Consider the following 12962-nt stretch of genomic DNA (forward strand, 5'->3'; position numbering starts at 1 on the left):
TGGTTTATAACATTGTATAATTTCAGTTATATATTATTGTATATCAGTTTCTGTATAGACTGCATCATGATCACCACCAATAGTCTAGTTTTTATCTGTCACCATACATATGTGTCCCTTTACCACTTTCACCCCACCTCCCACCCCCTTCCCCTCTGGTAGCCAGTAATCTGTTCTCTTTGTCCATGTGTGTGTTTATCTTCCACATGTGTGTGAAATCATATGGTGTTTGTCTGGCTTATTTTGCTTAACGTAATACCCCCAAAGTCCATCCATGTTGTTGCAAATGGCATGATTTTGTGTTTTTTCTGGCTGAGTAGTGTTCCATTGTATATATATACCACATCTTCTTTATCCAGTCATCGGCTTCCATTCTTGGCTGTTGTGAATAATGCTGCAGTGAACATAGGGGTGCATAAATCTCTTTGTATGGTTGATTTCACGTCCTTTTGGTAAACATCCAGTAGTAGGATAGCTGGGTCATATGGTATTTCTATTTTTAGCATTTTGAGGAATCTCCATCCTGTTTTCCATAGTGGCTGCACCAGTTTGCATTCCCACCAGCAGTGGATGAGGGTTCCCTTTCCTCTACATCCTCTCCAGCACTTGTTATGTCTTGTCTTGTTAATTATAGCCATTCTGACAGGTGTAAGGCGATATCTCAATGTAGTTTCAATTTGCATTTCCCTAATAATGAGTGATGTTGAACATCTTTTTATGTGTTGGCCATCTGTATATCTTGTTTGGAAAAGCGTCTGTTCATATCCTCTGCCCATTTTTTGATCAGGTTGGTTGTTTTTTTGTTGTTGACTTCTTTATATATTTTAGAGACTGACCCCTTATCAGATATATGATTTGAAAATATTTTCTCCCAGTTGTAGGTTGTCTTTCATTTTCTTCTTGGTTTCCTTTGCCTGGCAGAAGGTTTTTAGTCTGATGTAGTCCTGTTTGTTTGTTTTTTCTTTTGTTTCCCTTGCCTGAGCAGACATGGCTTTTGAAAAGATGCTGCTAAGACTGACGTCAAAGAGTGTACTGCCTATATTTTCTTCTAGGAGTTTCCTGGTTTCAGGTCACTGTCAGAATTCTCAATAGATGGAAAACAACACATAAAAGTTCACTTGCTTTTATGTATTACTCACTCAACTCTCATTTTGTTTTTATTATCATTAATGATAATAGTAAGAGTTACCAATGATTTTGTACTTCCTTCTGCGCCATGCATTTATACTTTATGAACTGTATGAGTCAGAGCTCTTTGGTTGCAAGTGCCAGGAAACCAGCTCAAACTAGCTTGAGCAGAAGGAAAAGCTGGTGCTTCAGAAACTAGGAAGGCTGCAGACAGGCTGGCTGCAGGCACGTTGGACCTAAGGCCTCAGTGATATTTTCAGGTTTTCTCTCTCTCCCCCCTCCTCTTTCCCTTTGTGTGCTAGCTTGTTTTTCAAGCTGTCCCTGCCCTCAGGCCACAGATAGCCCCAAGCCAGTGTCCTTATAGTACATGACCTAAGAAGAGAGACTCTCCTCCAGCCTCTATAAACCAAGTCTCAAAGGTCTCTGATGGCTCCACTTGGGTCCTGGCCCCACCCTCCTGTCTGGACTAATGCTGTGTTCAGGAAGAAGCAGTGCTGTGTTTAGCCAGGCCTGAGTGAGCAGGGCACCGTTGAGGACATGGGGTAGAATAAGTGAGATGCATCAGACAGAGACAACATGCCCACTTTATTTTATTTATATCTCATCAAAACCCTGTTAGATGACATCACTCTCATTTTACTGAATGGAAAACTGAGGCACAGAGAAGCCAAGTAAACATTGACTGAAGACCTGCTATGCCAGGCACTAAGGATACAAAGAGAGAAAGTTTTGACAATTATTAATAAAGGTGCTATAAATATCCACGTGCAGGTTTTTGTGTGGACATACATTTCAACTCTTCGGGTAAATACCAAGGAGTGTGATTGCTGGGTCCTTTGGTAAGTGCGTGTTTAGTTTTATAAGAAATCTCCAAACTGTCTTCCAAAGTGGCTGCACCATTTTGCATTCCTACCAGCAATGAATGAGAGTTCCTGTTGCTCCACAGCCTTGTCAGCATTTGATGTTGTCAGTGTTTTGGATTTTGGCCATTCTAATAGGTGTGAAGTGGTATCTCATTGTTGTTTTAATTTGTATTTCCCTGATAACATATGATGTGGAACATCTTTTCATATATTTATTTGTCATCTGTATGTCTTCTTTGGTGAGGTGTCTATTAAGGTTTTGGGCCCATTTTTTAATCAAGTTGTTTGTTTTCTTATTGTTGAGTTTTAAGAGCTCTTCGTATATTTTGGAGAACAGTTCTTTATCAGATGTGTCTTTTGCAAATATTTTCTCCCAGTCTGTGGATTGTATTCTCATTCTCTTGACATTATCTTTTGCAGAGCAGTTTTTAATTTTGGTAAAATCTAATTTATCAGTTCTTTCTTTCACACATTGTGCATTTGGTGTTGTATCTAAAAAGTCATCACCAAACCACAGTCATCTAGATTTTCTCCTATGTTACCTTCTAGAAGTTTTATTGTTTTGCTTTTTACATTTAAGTCTATGCTCCGTTTTGGGTTAATTTTTTTTTATTGAGTTAATGATAGGTTACAATCTTGTGAAATTTCACTTGTACATTATTGTTTGTCAGTCATGTTGTAGGTGCACCACTTCACCCTTTGTGCCCACCCCCCACCCCACCTTTCCCCTGGTATCCACTAAACTGTTCTTAGTCCATAATTTTAAATTCCTCATATGAGTGGAGTCATACACAGATTATCCTTCTCTCACTGGCTTATTTCACTTAACATAATTCCCTCAAGGTCCATCCATGTTATTGCAAATGGAATGATTTTGTTCTGTTTTGCAGCTGAGTAGTATTCCATTGTATATATGTACCACATCTTCTTTATCCATTCGTCTGTTGCTGGGCACTTAGGTTGCTTCCATGTCTTGGCTATTGTAAATAATGCTGCAATGAACATTTGGGTGCATAGGACTTTTGGAATTGCTGACTTCAAGCTCTTTGGATAAATACCCAGTAGTGGGATGGCTGGATCGTATGGTAGTTCTATTTTTAGTTTTTTGAGGACTCTCCATACTGTTTTCCATAGTGGCTGCACCAGTTTGCATTCCCACCAGCAGTGTATGAGGGTTCCTTTTTCTCCACAACCTCTCTAACATTTGTTACTATTAGTTTTAGATATTTTTGTCATTCTAACGGGTGTAAGGTGATATCTTAGTGTAGTTTTGATTTGCATTTCCGTTTTGGGTTAATTTTTATGAAAGGTGTAAGGTCAGTGCCTCGATTCTTTTTTTTTTTTTTTTTTTTGCTTGTAGATGTCCAGTTGTTCCAGCACCATTTGTTAGAAAGACTGTATTTCCTCCATTGTGTTGCCTTTGCTCCTTTGTCAAAGATCATTGACTGTGTTTATGTGGGTCTATTTCTGAGCTCTCTGTTCTGTCCCATTGATCTATTTGTCTGTTCTTTCACTGATACCACTCTGTTTTGATTACTGTAGCTTTGTAGTAAGTCTTAAAGTTGGGTAGTGTCAGTCTGCCAACTTTGTTCTCCTTCAATATTCTGTTGGCTATGCTGGGTCTTCTGCCTATCTGTCTAAACTTTAGAATCAGTTTGTCAACATCCGCGAAATAACTTGCTGGGATTTTGTTTGGGATTGCATTGAATCCATAGATCAAGTTGGGAAAAACTGATCCCTTGACAATATTGAGTCTTGCTATCAATGAACATGGAATATCCCTGCATTTATTTAGTTCTTATTTGATTTCTGTCATCAGAGTTTTGTAATTTTCCTCATACAGATCTTGTACATATTTTGTTAGATTTATACCTAGGTATTTCATTTGTGTGGCTGTTAATGTAACTGGTATTATGTTTTTAACTTCAAATTCCACTTGTTTTTTGCTGGTATATAGAAAAGCAATTGACTTTTTTATATTAACCGTGTGTCCTGTAACTGTACTATAATCACTTATTAGTTCCAGGAGGCTTTTTGCCAGTTCTTTCACATTTCCTGCATAGATGATCGTGTCTTCTATGAACGAAGACAGTCTTATTTCTTCCTTCCCAATCTGTATACATTTTATTTCTTTTTCTTATCTTACAGTATGAGCTAGGGCTTCCATTACAGTGTTGAAAAGCAGGGGTGAGAGGGGATGTCCTGGGCTTGTTCCTGATCTTAGTGGGAAAGCTTCAAGTTTCTTACCATTAAGTATGATGTTAGCTGGATTTTTTTTTTTTTTTTTTTTTTTTTGTAGATACTCTTCATCAGTTTGCGGTGGTTCCTACCATTCCTAGTTCACTGAATTTTTGTCATGAATGGGTGTTAGATTTTTAAAAGGCTTTTCTGCATCCATTGATATGATCAGGTGATTTTTCTTCTTTAGCCTGTTGAAGTGATGGATTAATTGATTTTCAAATGTTGAATGGCTTCGCATACCTGAGACAAATCCCACTTGGTCACGGTGTATAACTTTTATACATTGTTAGATTCAATTTGCTAACATTTTGTTGAGGATGTTTGCATCTGTGTTCATGACAGATATTGATCTATAGTTTCTTTTCTTGTAATGTCATTGTCTAGTTTTGGTGGTAGGATAATGCTTGACTTACGAAGTATTCCCTCTGCTTCTATCTTCTGAAAGAGATTGTAGCTAATTGGTGTAAATTCTTCCTTAAATGTTTGGTAAGATTCACCAGTGAACCCATCTGATCCTGGTGCTTTCTGTTTCAGAAGGTTACTAATGTTTTATTCAGTTTCTTTAATTGATAGAGGTCTATTCAGATGGTCTATATCTTCTTATGTGAGTTTTGGCAGATTGTGTCTAAGGAATTGGCACATTTCATCTAGGTTTTCCAATTCGTGGGCATAGAGTTATTTATAGTATTCCTTTATTATCTCTTAATGTTCATGGGATCTGTGGTTTCTTAGTTAGCCAGGCTAAAAGCTTATCAGTTTTATTGATATTTTCAAAGAATCAGCTTTTGGTTTTATTTTCTCTATTGATTTCCTGTTTTCAATTTCATTGATTTCTCCTCTAATTTTTATTATTTCTTTTCTTTTGCTTACTTTGAATTTAATTTGTTCTTTTTCTAGTTTTCAAAGGTGGAAACTTAGATGATTGATTTTAGATCTTTCTTCTTTTCTAACATATGCATGCAGTGCTATAAATTTCCCTCTAAGCACTGCTTTCACTGCATGCTACAACTTTTGATAAGTTGCGTTTTCATTTTCATTTAGTTCAAAATATTTTAAAATTTCAGTTGGGATTTCTTGTTTGACCCATGTGTTATTTAGAAGTGTGTTGTTGAACCTCCAATTATTTGGGGATTTTCCAGCTATCTCTCTATTATTGATTTCTAGTTTGAGTCCACTCTGGTCTGAGAGCAGACATTGTGTGATTTCTATTCTTTTAAATTTGTTAAGGTATATTTTATGGCCCAGAATGTGGTCTGTCTTGGTGAATGTTACCTGTGAGCTTGAGGAGAATGTGTATTCTGCTGTTGTTGAGTGATGTAGTTTATAGGTGTCACTTATATCCAGGTGATTGATGATGTTGTTGGGTTCAACTATGTCCTTACTGATTTTCTGCCTGCTGAATCTGCCCATTTCTGATAGAGGGATATTGAAGTCTCCAACTATGATAGTGGATTCATCTGTTTCTCCTTGTAGTTCTATCAGTTTTTCCTCATGTAGTTTGACACTCTGCTGTTAGGAGCGTACGTGTTAAGAATTGTTATATCTTCCTGGAGAATTGACCCCTTTGTCATTATATAATGTCCTTCTTTATCCTAACAACTTTCCTCGCTTTGAAGTCTGCTCGGCCTGAAATTAATACATCTACTCCTGCTTTCTTTTGATTACGGTTAGCATGGTATATTTTTCTCCATCCATTCACTTTTAATCTATAACCCCATTCTTTTTTAAGGAACATTTCCCAGAAGGCCCAAACAGCATTTCCACTTACATCTCATTGCTAGAACATGACTACATGGCTACAGCACCTTCTTCCTTTTTAATAAAATATTACTTTAAAAAACATTTAAATGTTCTTTTACAATTATATATTACTTCACAATATTATTGAGGTACAGTTTACCATAAAATTTGCCCATTTGAAGTATACAATTCAATGATTTTTAGTAAATTTACAGCGTTTTGCAACAATTACTACAATCCAGTTTTAGAACTTTGTCATCACCCTGGAAAGATTCCTCATGCCTGTTTGTAGTTAATCTCTATTACCCCTCCCTTTTTAGTAACCTCCCTGGAAATACCATATAACATCACCACCCTATTTCAAGGGCCAGACGTTAGTCATATGGTGAAGTTAATTTCAAGGAAGCCTGGGAAATATAGTTTAAAAAAAAATAACCTGGGCACATTGCCATCTTAAACAAAAACTGGTTCCATTACTAAAGAAAAAAAAGAGATTAGATGATGGGTTAGTGATTGTCTTTATCACAGATAGTGGTGTTATACTCTCCATTTTAGAGAAGAAGAAACCAAGGCTCAATAAATTGAGAAATTTACACCAGGAAGCCTTTCAGTCTTAAACCTTCCAGTTGAAATTTTCCTTCAAACCAGAAAAAGACCACAATTTTTCAATAACAGCAGTTTAGCTGGAGACCCACCTGTTTGAGCCATGGAATCTGATAGGATCAATGGTGACTCATTAATAGTCTCTCTGATATCCATCTTAGATTGTCAGAAATATAAAAAACCGACTGAGTCTAATTCTCCACTATTATTGTTGCTCTCTCAGACTGGACTATCCTTCAACTACTTCTTAATCTAGCTGACCCTTAAAACCCGCTCGGTCATCACCTCCAGGAATTCTTCCCTGACCTGCCTAGTCGGGGCACCTATTATGTGCTCTGTGCCTTCCTGATCACAGTCCACAGAACATGGCCTCCTCTAGTCACAGATGTGCTTGTCCATCTCCCTAGAGCAAAGGTTTGTCCTTGAGGTCAGGAATCTTGCCCATGGCCTTGTTTTCCTGGGGCCTAGTCCAGTGCCTGGCACCCAACACGCCCTCAGTCAGTGCTTAGAAGACGCAGGAGGGCGTCGTCGTGGTGTGTCCGCAGTCCGCTTCAGTTATTTGCTGTTGCCAATGTTACTGATTGATTTGTAAACTTTTTATTTCAACGCTTATCAAGATTCCAGTGAAACCTTTGAAGAAATTACACTGAATTTTTGAGCTAATTTTTGTTAGTCTTTTTTGTTTCTCCCAACAGGAAGAGATATAAGGAGCAAGAAAGAGAATGGAAACAGAAGTCGGACTACTCTCCCTTTGCTCCTTCATCCTCTGGTGAATTCTCTTCTCTGAGATCAGAAAGTCCCTACAAAATTGCTGATGCTCCTGCGACAAGGTAGGGTAGGACGACGACAGGAGGAAAAGAAAGCTGTGGCTGAAGACTGAAACATAGAAATAATCGTCCCCAGGATTAGAGAAAGAATGCATTACGGTTTTTCCTAGGCTGAGTGGAAAGCAGGAGTGGGGAGTTTTTTGCTTGAGTCACTACATTTATTCATGCGTTTACTTTTTTACTCATTATTTTATTTAAAATATTATGACTAACAATATTAAATTATATGATGTTAATGGCTACCATTTACTAACTCTTCACTCTGTGCCAAGCATTAAGCTAAACCCGTCACAGACATGACCTCCGTTTAACCTTCCTAGCAGCCGCATGAGGTAGAGACTGCGCTGCAGCAAGCCCAGGTTTGGAGAGGGTTCAAAAGTTCCCTGCAGTAGACACTGGATAAATAACAGTAGATAAGACACAGTCCCTGTTCTCCAGGGACTCACGATGTAGTCAAGAGAAGGCAGATGTATCAACAAAGAAACGCTATAAGTTCCGGAGGCGCTGTCAGACAGAGGGGACAAAGGACACGGCGGCCTGGGAGCCATGCAGAAACACTGTACTCAAGTGGTGGCCCTTGACCTGAGTCTGGAAAAGAGAAGAAGGTGTTTGCCAGGCAGAAGGAGGGGGGTGAGGCAAGAGCAGAAGAGGCAGAGGCTCAGAGGCGGGAAGTAACGTGGCCGAGGTCAAGAAAGTGTGTGTGGCGGGGGCGGGGGCTCCAGGAGAGCGGAGCCCAGAGCAGGTGCCTGGACAAGTCATGACGGATTTCCATGCAGCGCTCGACTCTCTGAGTCATGGGGAGCCACCGAAAGATACTAAACAGGGGAACCATGGGGTCATATGTGGATTTGAAAGTCCTGACGGCAGACGCTGGTCTTCATGAAGGGGGTATATACGTGTTTGGGGGGAATTGCAAAGTCTCCCAATGCTCACCTCTATGTGGAACCCTGGCTGCACCTCTTGATCATTAGTCCCCAGCTTTCTCGATTTTGCATCTCTCTTAGGAAAACATTTATGAGAACTCAGCCCCTAATCATATATTAATTATTCAGAAATCATATATATAGTTCTATACTAATATGGTATGTAAACTATAAAACATACAGAAAAATAGAAATTGAAAAGGATGAGATAGAAATATAAAAATAGAAGTTCCAAAGTCTTCTGCTTACAACGGATCCATCATGGATCCACCTTGTGGTGGGGATGACCACTGCGGACGAACCCCAGGTAAAGATTAACCAGGTAAAGGAGTTACCTTTTAGTTTCCCCCACAGCAAAAGCTGAAGCAGTCGAAGGAGCTTTGAGTCTCAAAAGCCCTAGGGTTTTGAATCTTGGCCCTGCCCTCTTCATGACTTTAGGTCAAGTTACCTAAGTTCTCTAGGTCTGTTTCCTTGACCATAAAAAACGTGGATGGTTGTTATATGTAAAAGACTGGGCATTTTCCATCGGTTATCCCAGTAAAGTCTCAGAACAGCCCTGTGAGGTCAATTTTATTTTTCCTCTTTTTCAGAGGAGGCAACCGAGGCTTACTTGGGTCAAGGCCCAGAATCCTCTCGGGTATATTTCAAAACTCCATACTTCATCACGCTACTCCTTTACTCAAAACCTGCAGTTTCGCTTCATAACCCTCAGGATCCTGGGGGCAAAATCCAAACTCTTAGACTCAAAGCCCTCACAAAGTGGCCCCTGCCCACCTCCGCTCTCCTCTTTCTCCACCTCGCACTCCCAGCCACCTCTCAAGCCACACTGAGCCCCTGAGCTGCACTAAGAGGTCCAGCCCTCCCAGCCTCCCAGGCTTGCTTGGCAGAAGCTTCTTGCTCTGCAGGAAATGCACGTCCCCCTCCCAGCCCTGGCCTCCTTCCTCGGCCAGCTCCGGCTGCTGCTTCAGTGTGGGCGCAGATGAAGTCTCCTGCTCCAGCAGCGTCCCCCGACACAGAAGATCAGGGTTAAATGCTTCTCCTCAAAGTTCTCAAACCTTTTATAACATGAAAACTCCCTGAGCCCAAAACAGTGAAAAGAACCACACTGGAACATTCCAGACTGGGAGGTTTGGGGCCCACTCATTTTGGAGAGCGCAGTCCAGCAGTTGTTTGACAGAGTTGCTGCTCTAGGGCAGAGAGAGAGGCCAGCTTCGAGCGCAGATGGACTGAAAGGTGAAGGACCAGATGCTGACATACTCTGGGCAATGCCCTCAGCTCAGAGCCCTGATCTCCCATCCGCGGGCAACAGGACAGCCAGAAGTCAGAGTGCTCTTTGCAGAAGCCCATAAAAATATTACCACTTTAAATTCTGGCACCCAAATAAAGGGCTCCCAAATAAATGGGCACCCAAATAAATTTTATGCTATCGACTAGCATGAAACATGAATCTTTAGTATAGCTGCCAAGTTTGGTATCTTAAAGTAACATAAAATGTTAAGAAGTCACAGCTCATTTTGTTCTCAATTATAGCTTCTGCTTATTCGTTTGTTGTTATCGCCCTGATCAGTGGCACACAGCAGAGTTGGGTTTGCCAGGTCCTTATTCTGCTCATCAGGGTCCACGTAGTACTTTCTCACAGCGCTCGTGAGAGACAGGGGATGTCGTCCTCATTTCACAACAGAGGCGACTGAGGCGGAGCGTTAGTGAGCATTGCCCAGCCTCTCACGTTTGGTACGCCGCTGGGCCAGGGACTGAAGCCAGCACTCAGACTCCAGGGCCTGAGCTCCAGCCTAGCTATTTTTAAGAGAAGGCTGAAGAGGTAAACTTAATATGAAGATAGTCTTATCAACTCATTTTTTCCTTTGATTAGAGAAACAACCGCTGACACTGGAGTAGAGCAGCACAGCTTGTACCCCATTGGTTCGGGCTGTGGAATCTCCCAGGTTAAGAGGGGCCTATAAATACTATGGTTTGTAACATCCATTTTTTGAGGGTAAGAGGAGACCAACCAATTCAGTTCATTTTAATAAGTATTCATTGCTCTTTCCTCTTCCTTGAACATACTTTAGCCACTTTTTCATCTGGCTAATTCCTACCTGACCCTTAAAGCCCAGTTCGGGCATCACTGCCTCCGGGAAGTCCCCCCAGACTGCCCTAGTGATGGCCTATTTTGTATTCTATGCTTTTCCAAACATGCTCCACTGAATGTGTCCGACTATAGTCACCCAGTTGTCTGGCTCCCCCTCTGTACCGTAAGTCTTCCAAGTTCAGGGACCTCGTCTCATTTAGCGTTGACTCTCTTGCACCTGTGGCCCCCACATAGTAAGGATTCAGCAAATTCTTGGTGAAGGAATTAATGATTAGCCAATGTGTGTTTAGCATTCTGCTTCAGTCAATTGCTTATAGAAAAGGTAACTGATTGCATTTTACAACTCTGCCTCTCTATACTCATGAAATTGGGAAAAAATCCTCTTAAAAGATCACACTGAGTTTTAATTTTTTGTTTTTATATTAGTTAAAGTAATACATATTCCTCCTTGAAGAATCGAATAGAGAGGCAGCTCCGGGATCAGACCACCTGGGTTTTAAGCCCAGCTTCAGGCCCTCCTAGCTGTGTGGCCTTGAGCAGTTACTTAACTTCTCTTCATCTCAGTTTCTTTTATGTAAAACGGGAATGATAATAGTATGTATAGCATGAGGATGTTATGAGGATTAAATTGGTTGCTGTTTGTAAGGCACTTAGAACAGTGCCGGATGCAAAGGAATATCTAAGTGCATATCAAATTAACTAACCGATGCAAAACATAATATAAATGCTTACTAAATTAACTAATAGTTCTACAAAGCTTGTTACAGAGAAATTGCACTCCTCTGGATTCCTTTCCTATTCTCCAGCAACAACACTTTCCACTTTTTTATCTCCTCTTTTTTTCTCTTTTTTTGAGGAAGATTAGCCCTGAGCTAACAGCTGCTGCCAATCCTCCTCTTTTTGCTAAGGAAGACTGGTCCCTGAGCTAACATCCATGCCCATCTTCTTCTACTTTATATCTGGGACGCCTGCCACAGCATGGCTTGCCAAGCGGTGCGATGTCCACACCTGGGGTCCAAACTGGCGAACCCCGTGCCGCTGAAGTGGAACGTGGGCACTTAACCGCCACGCCACCGGGCCGGTCCTGCCTCTCTCTTTTTTAATCTTCCTGTTTTCTTGGGTTTTTTTTCTTTTCTTATGTACTTATCACAATTTATCTCCAAATTCTCCTTTGGTTGTATAAATCTCCTCCTGGTACATTCAGACACTTTCCGTAGTCCATCGATTTCACCTTGATTTCCCAGCCTTCTGACTTGCCTCACTCCAGGTGGTTGATTTCTAGGCTTTTTATATAATCCTGGAGATTCCTTTCTTCATTGTCTTGATCTCACTGATTTTGTAATCTGTTTCTGTTTGTGTCTTTATGGTTCATCCACAGCGAGGTCACCGAGGAGCCAAAAGCAATGCAGAGAAAGAAAGTCACCTTCCTGACCGTCTCACTTTCCAACTCACCCAAATGAACCTTTTCCAAGAGTTGGGAGAACTTTTCGGATGAAGCCTGAACACGTTGTTAGGTTTACTCTAAAACAGAAACAACAAAATAAACCAAAAAATAGTACTGAAACACATTTAATCCTTCGCAGTCCATGGGACAATGAATATTGTAGTTCACTCCTACCCTGGGCCCAAGTCAGGATTCACATTGAAGTCAAGGCACCTCACTCATGCATGCATTTACTTACTAGTTCTTTGATTCACTTGTTAAGAAGACGACTATGGAATGTATAATATTGTTATGTAACATTAATGGTAATCATAGGAGACATCATTTACTGAGCACTTACTATGTCCTGAGGACTCTAAGTCCTTTTTAGACATTATCTTGGTTAGCCCTCCTGGGGGCCCCCCAAGTTGGGTATTATTGCCTTCATTTCTCCTAGGAGGACCCCGGGGCTTAGAGAGGTTGAGCAAGCATTCACTAGGTATCTACTCTGTGCCATGCCTGCACCAAGCCCTGTGCATACAGAGATGAATAAAGACACAGTCCCTCACCTTAAGGGGCACACAGTCTGGAAGAGGGGGAAGGATGTGTGAGCCAAGAAATGCATTAATACTTGGCGAGATCTTTGTGGAATCCAAGAAAAACCAAATGAGAAAGACTTCGCTGAGGCTCAAAGGTAAAGGACCAGTGTATGGAAGGACATACAGCTGGGCTGAGGGGCTTGGCCTTTAGCATTTGGGCCTCAGGGCACACGGGAGTAACGTGTTCTGTGTTGGAGCAGTCCACCAGGCACAGCCGAGAGGGAAGAAAGAGTGCACACGGCTGTCTGCCTGAAATGAGCAGCCCAGGTCTTGGGACGTGTGGTATTTCCCAGAGACATGCGTCTTCACTTGAACCCTCAGGGTAACCGTAGGTGACCCCCTTGGAGAATATTGCCTAGGTAAAGGGATAGAGGAAGGGTGAAAGGAAAGGAGCTCAATCTTTGGCTTTGAATGCCTGCCCTGCTTCATAATAGATGCATGGCTTTAGGCCTGGTAGCCGTGTGACTTGACCTTTCTGAACTTGTTTTCTGGAATGCAGAAAGGGAATGCCGTCTCTGAGGGTAGT

At 41.2% G+C, this 12962-nt stretch overlaps 1 protein-coding gene across 1 annotated transcript in view; it reads left to right on the top strand.

Annotated features, from left to right (window-relative positions):
- Positions 1–12024, top strand: part of FAM227A (family with sequence similarity 227 member A) — a 79861-nt gene extending 67837 nt beyond the window's left edge. Inside the window, exons 17-18 of the mRNA XM_070506872.1 lie at positions 7271–7405; positions 11793–12024. Of these exons, the coding sequence (XP_070362973.1) occupies positions 7271–7405; positions 11793–11874 (217 nt within the window). The 3' untranslated portion in view covers positions 11875–12024. The remainder of the gene's footprint in view (positions 1–7270; positions 7406–11792) is intronic.
- Positions 12025–12962: the final 938 nt, after the last annotated feature.

The sequence above is a fragment of the Equus asinus genome, chromosome 4 (assembly GCF_041296235.1).
Source record: "Equus asinus isolate D_3611 breed Donkey chromosome 4, EquAss-T2T_v2, whole genome shotgun sequence".
In the NCBI taxonomy this organism is placed as follows: Eukaryota; Metazoa; Chordata; class Mammalia; order Perissodactyla; family Equidae; genus Equus; species Equus asinus.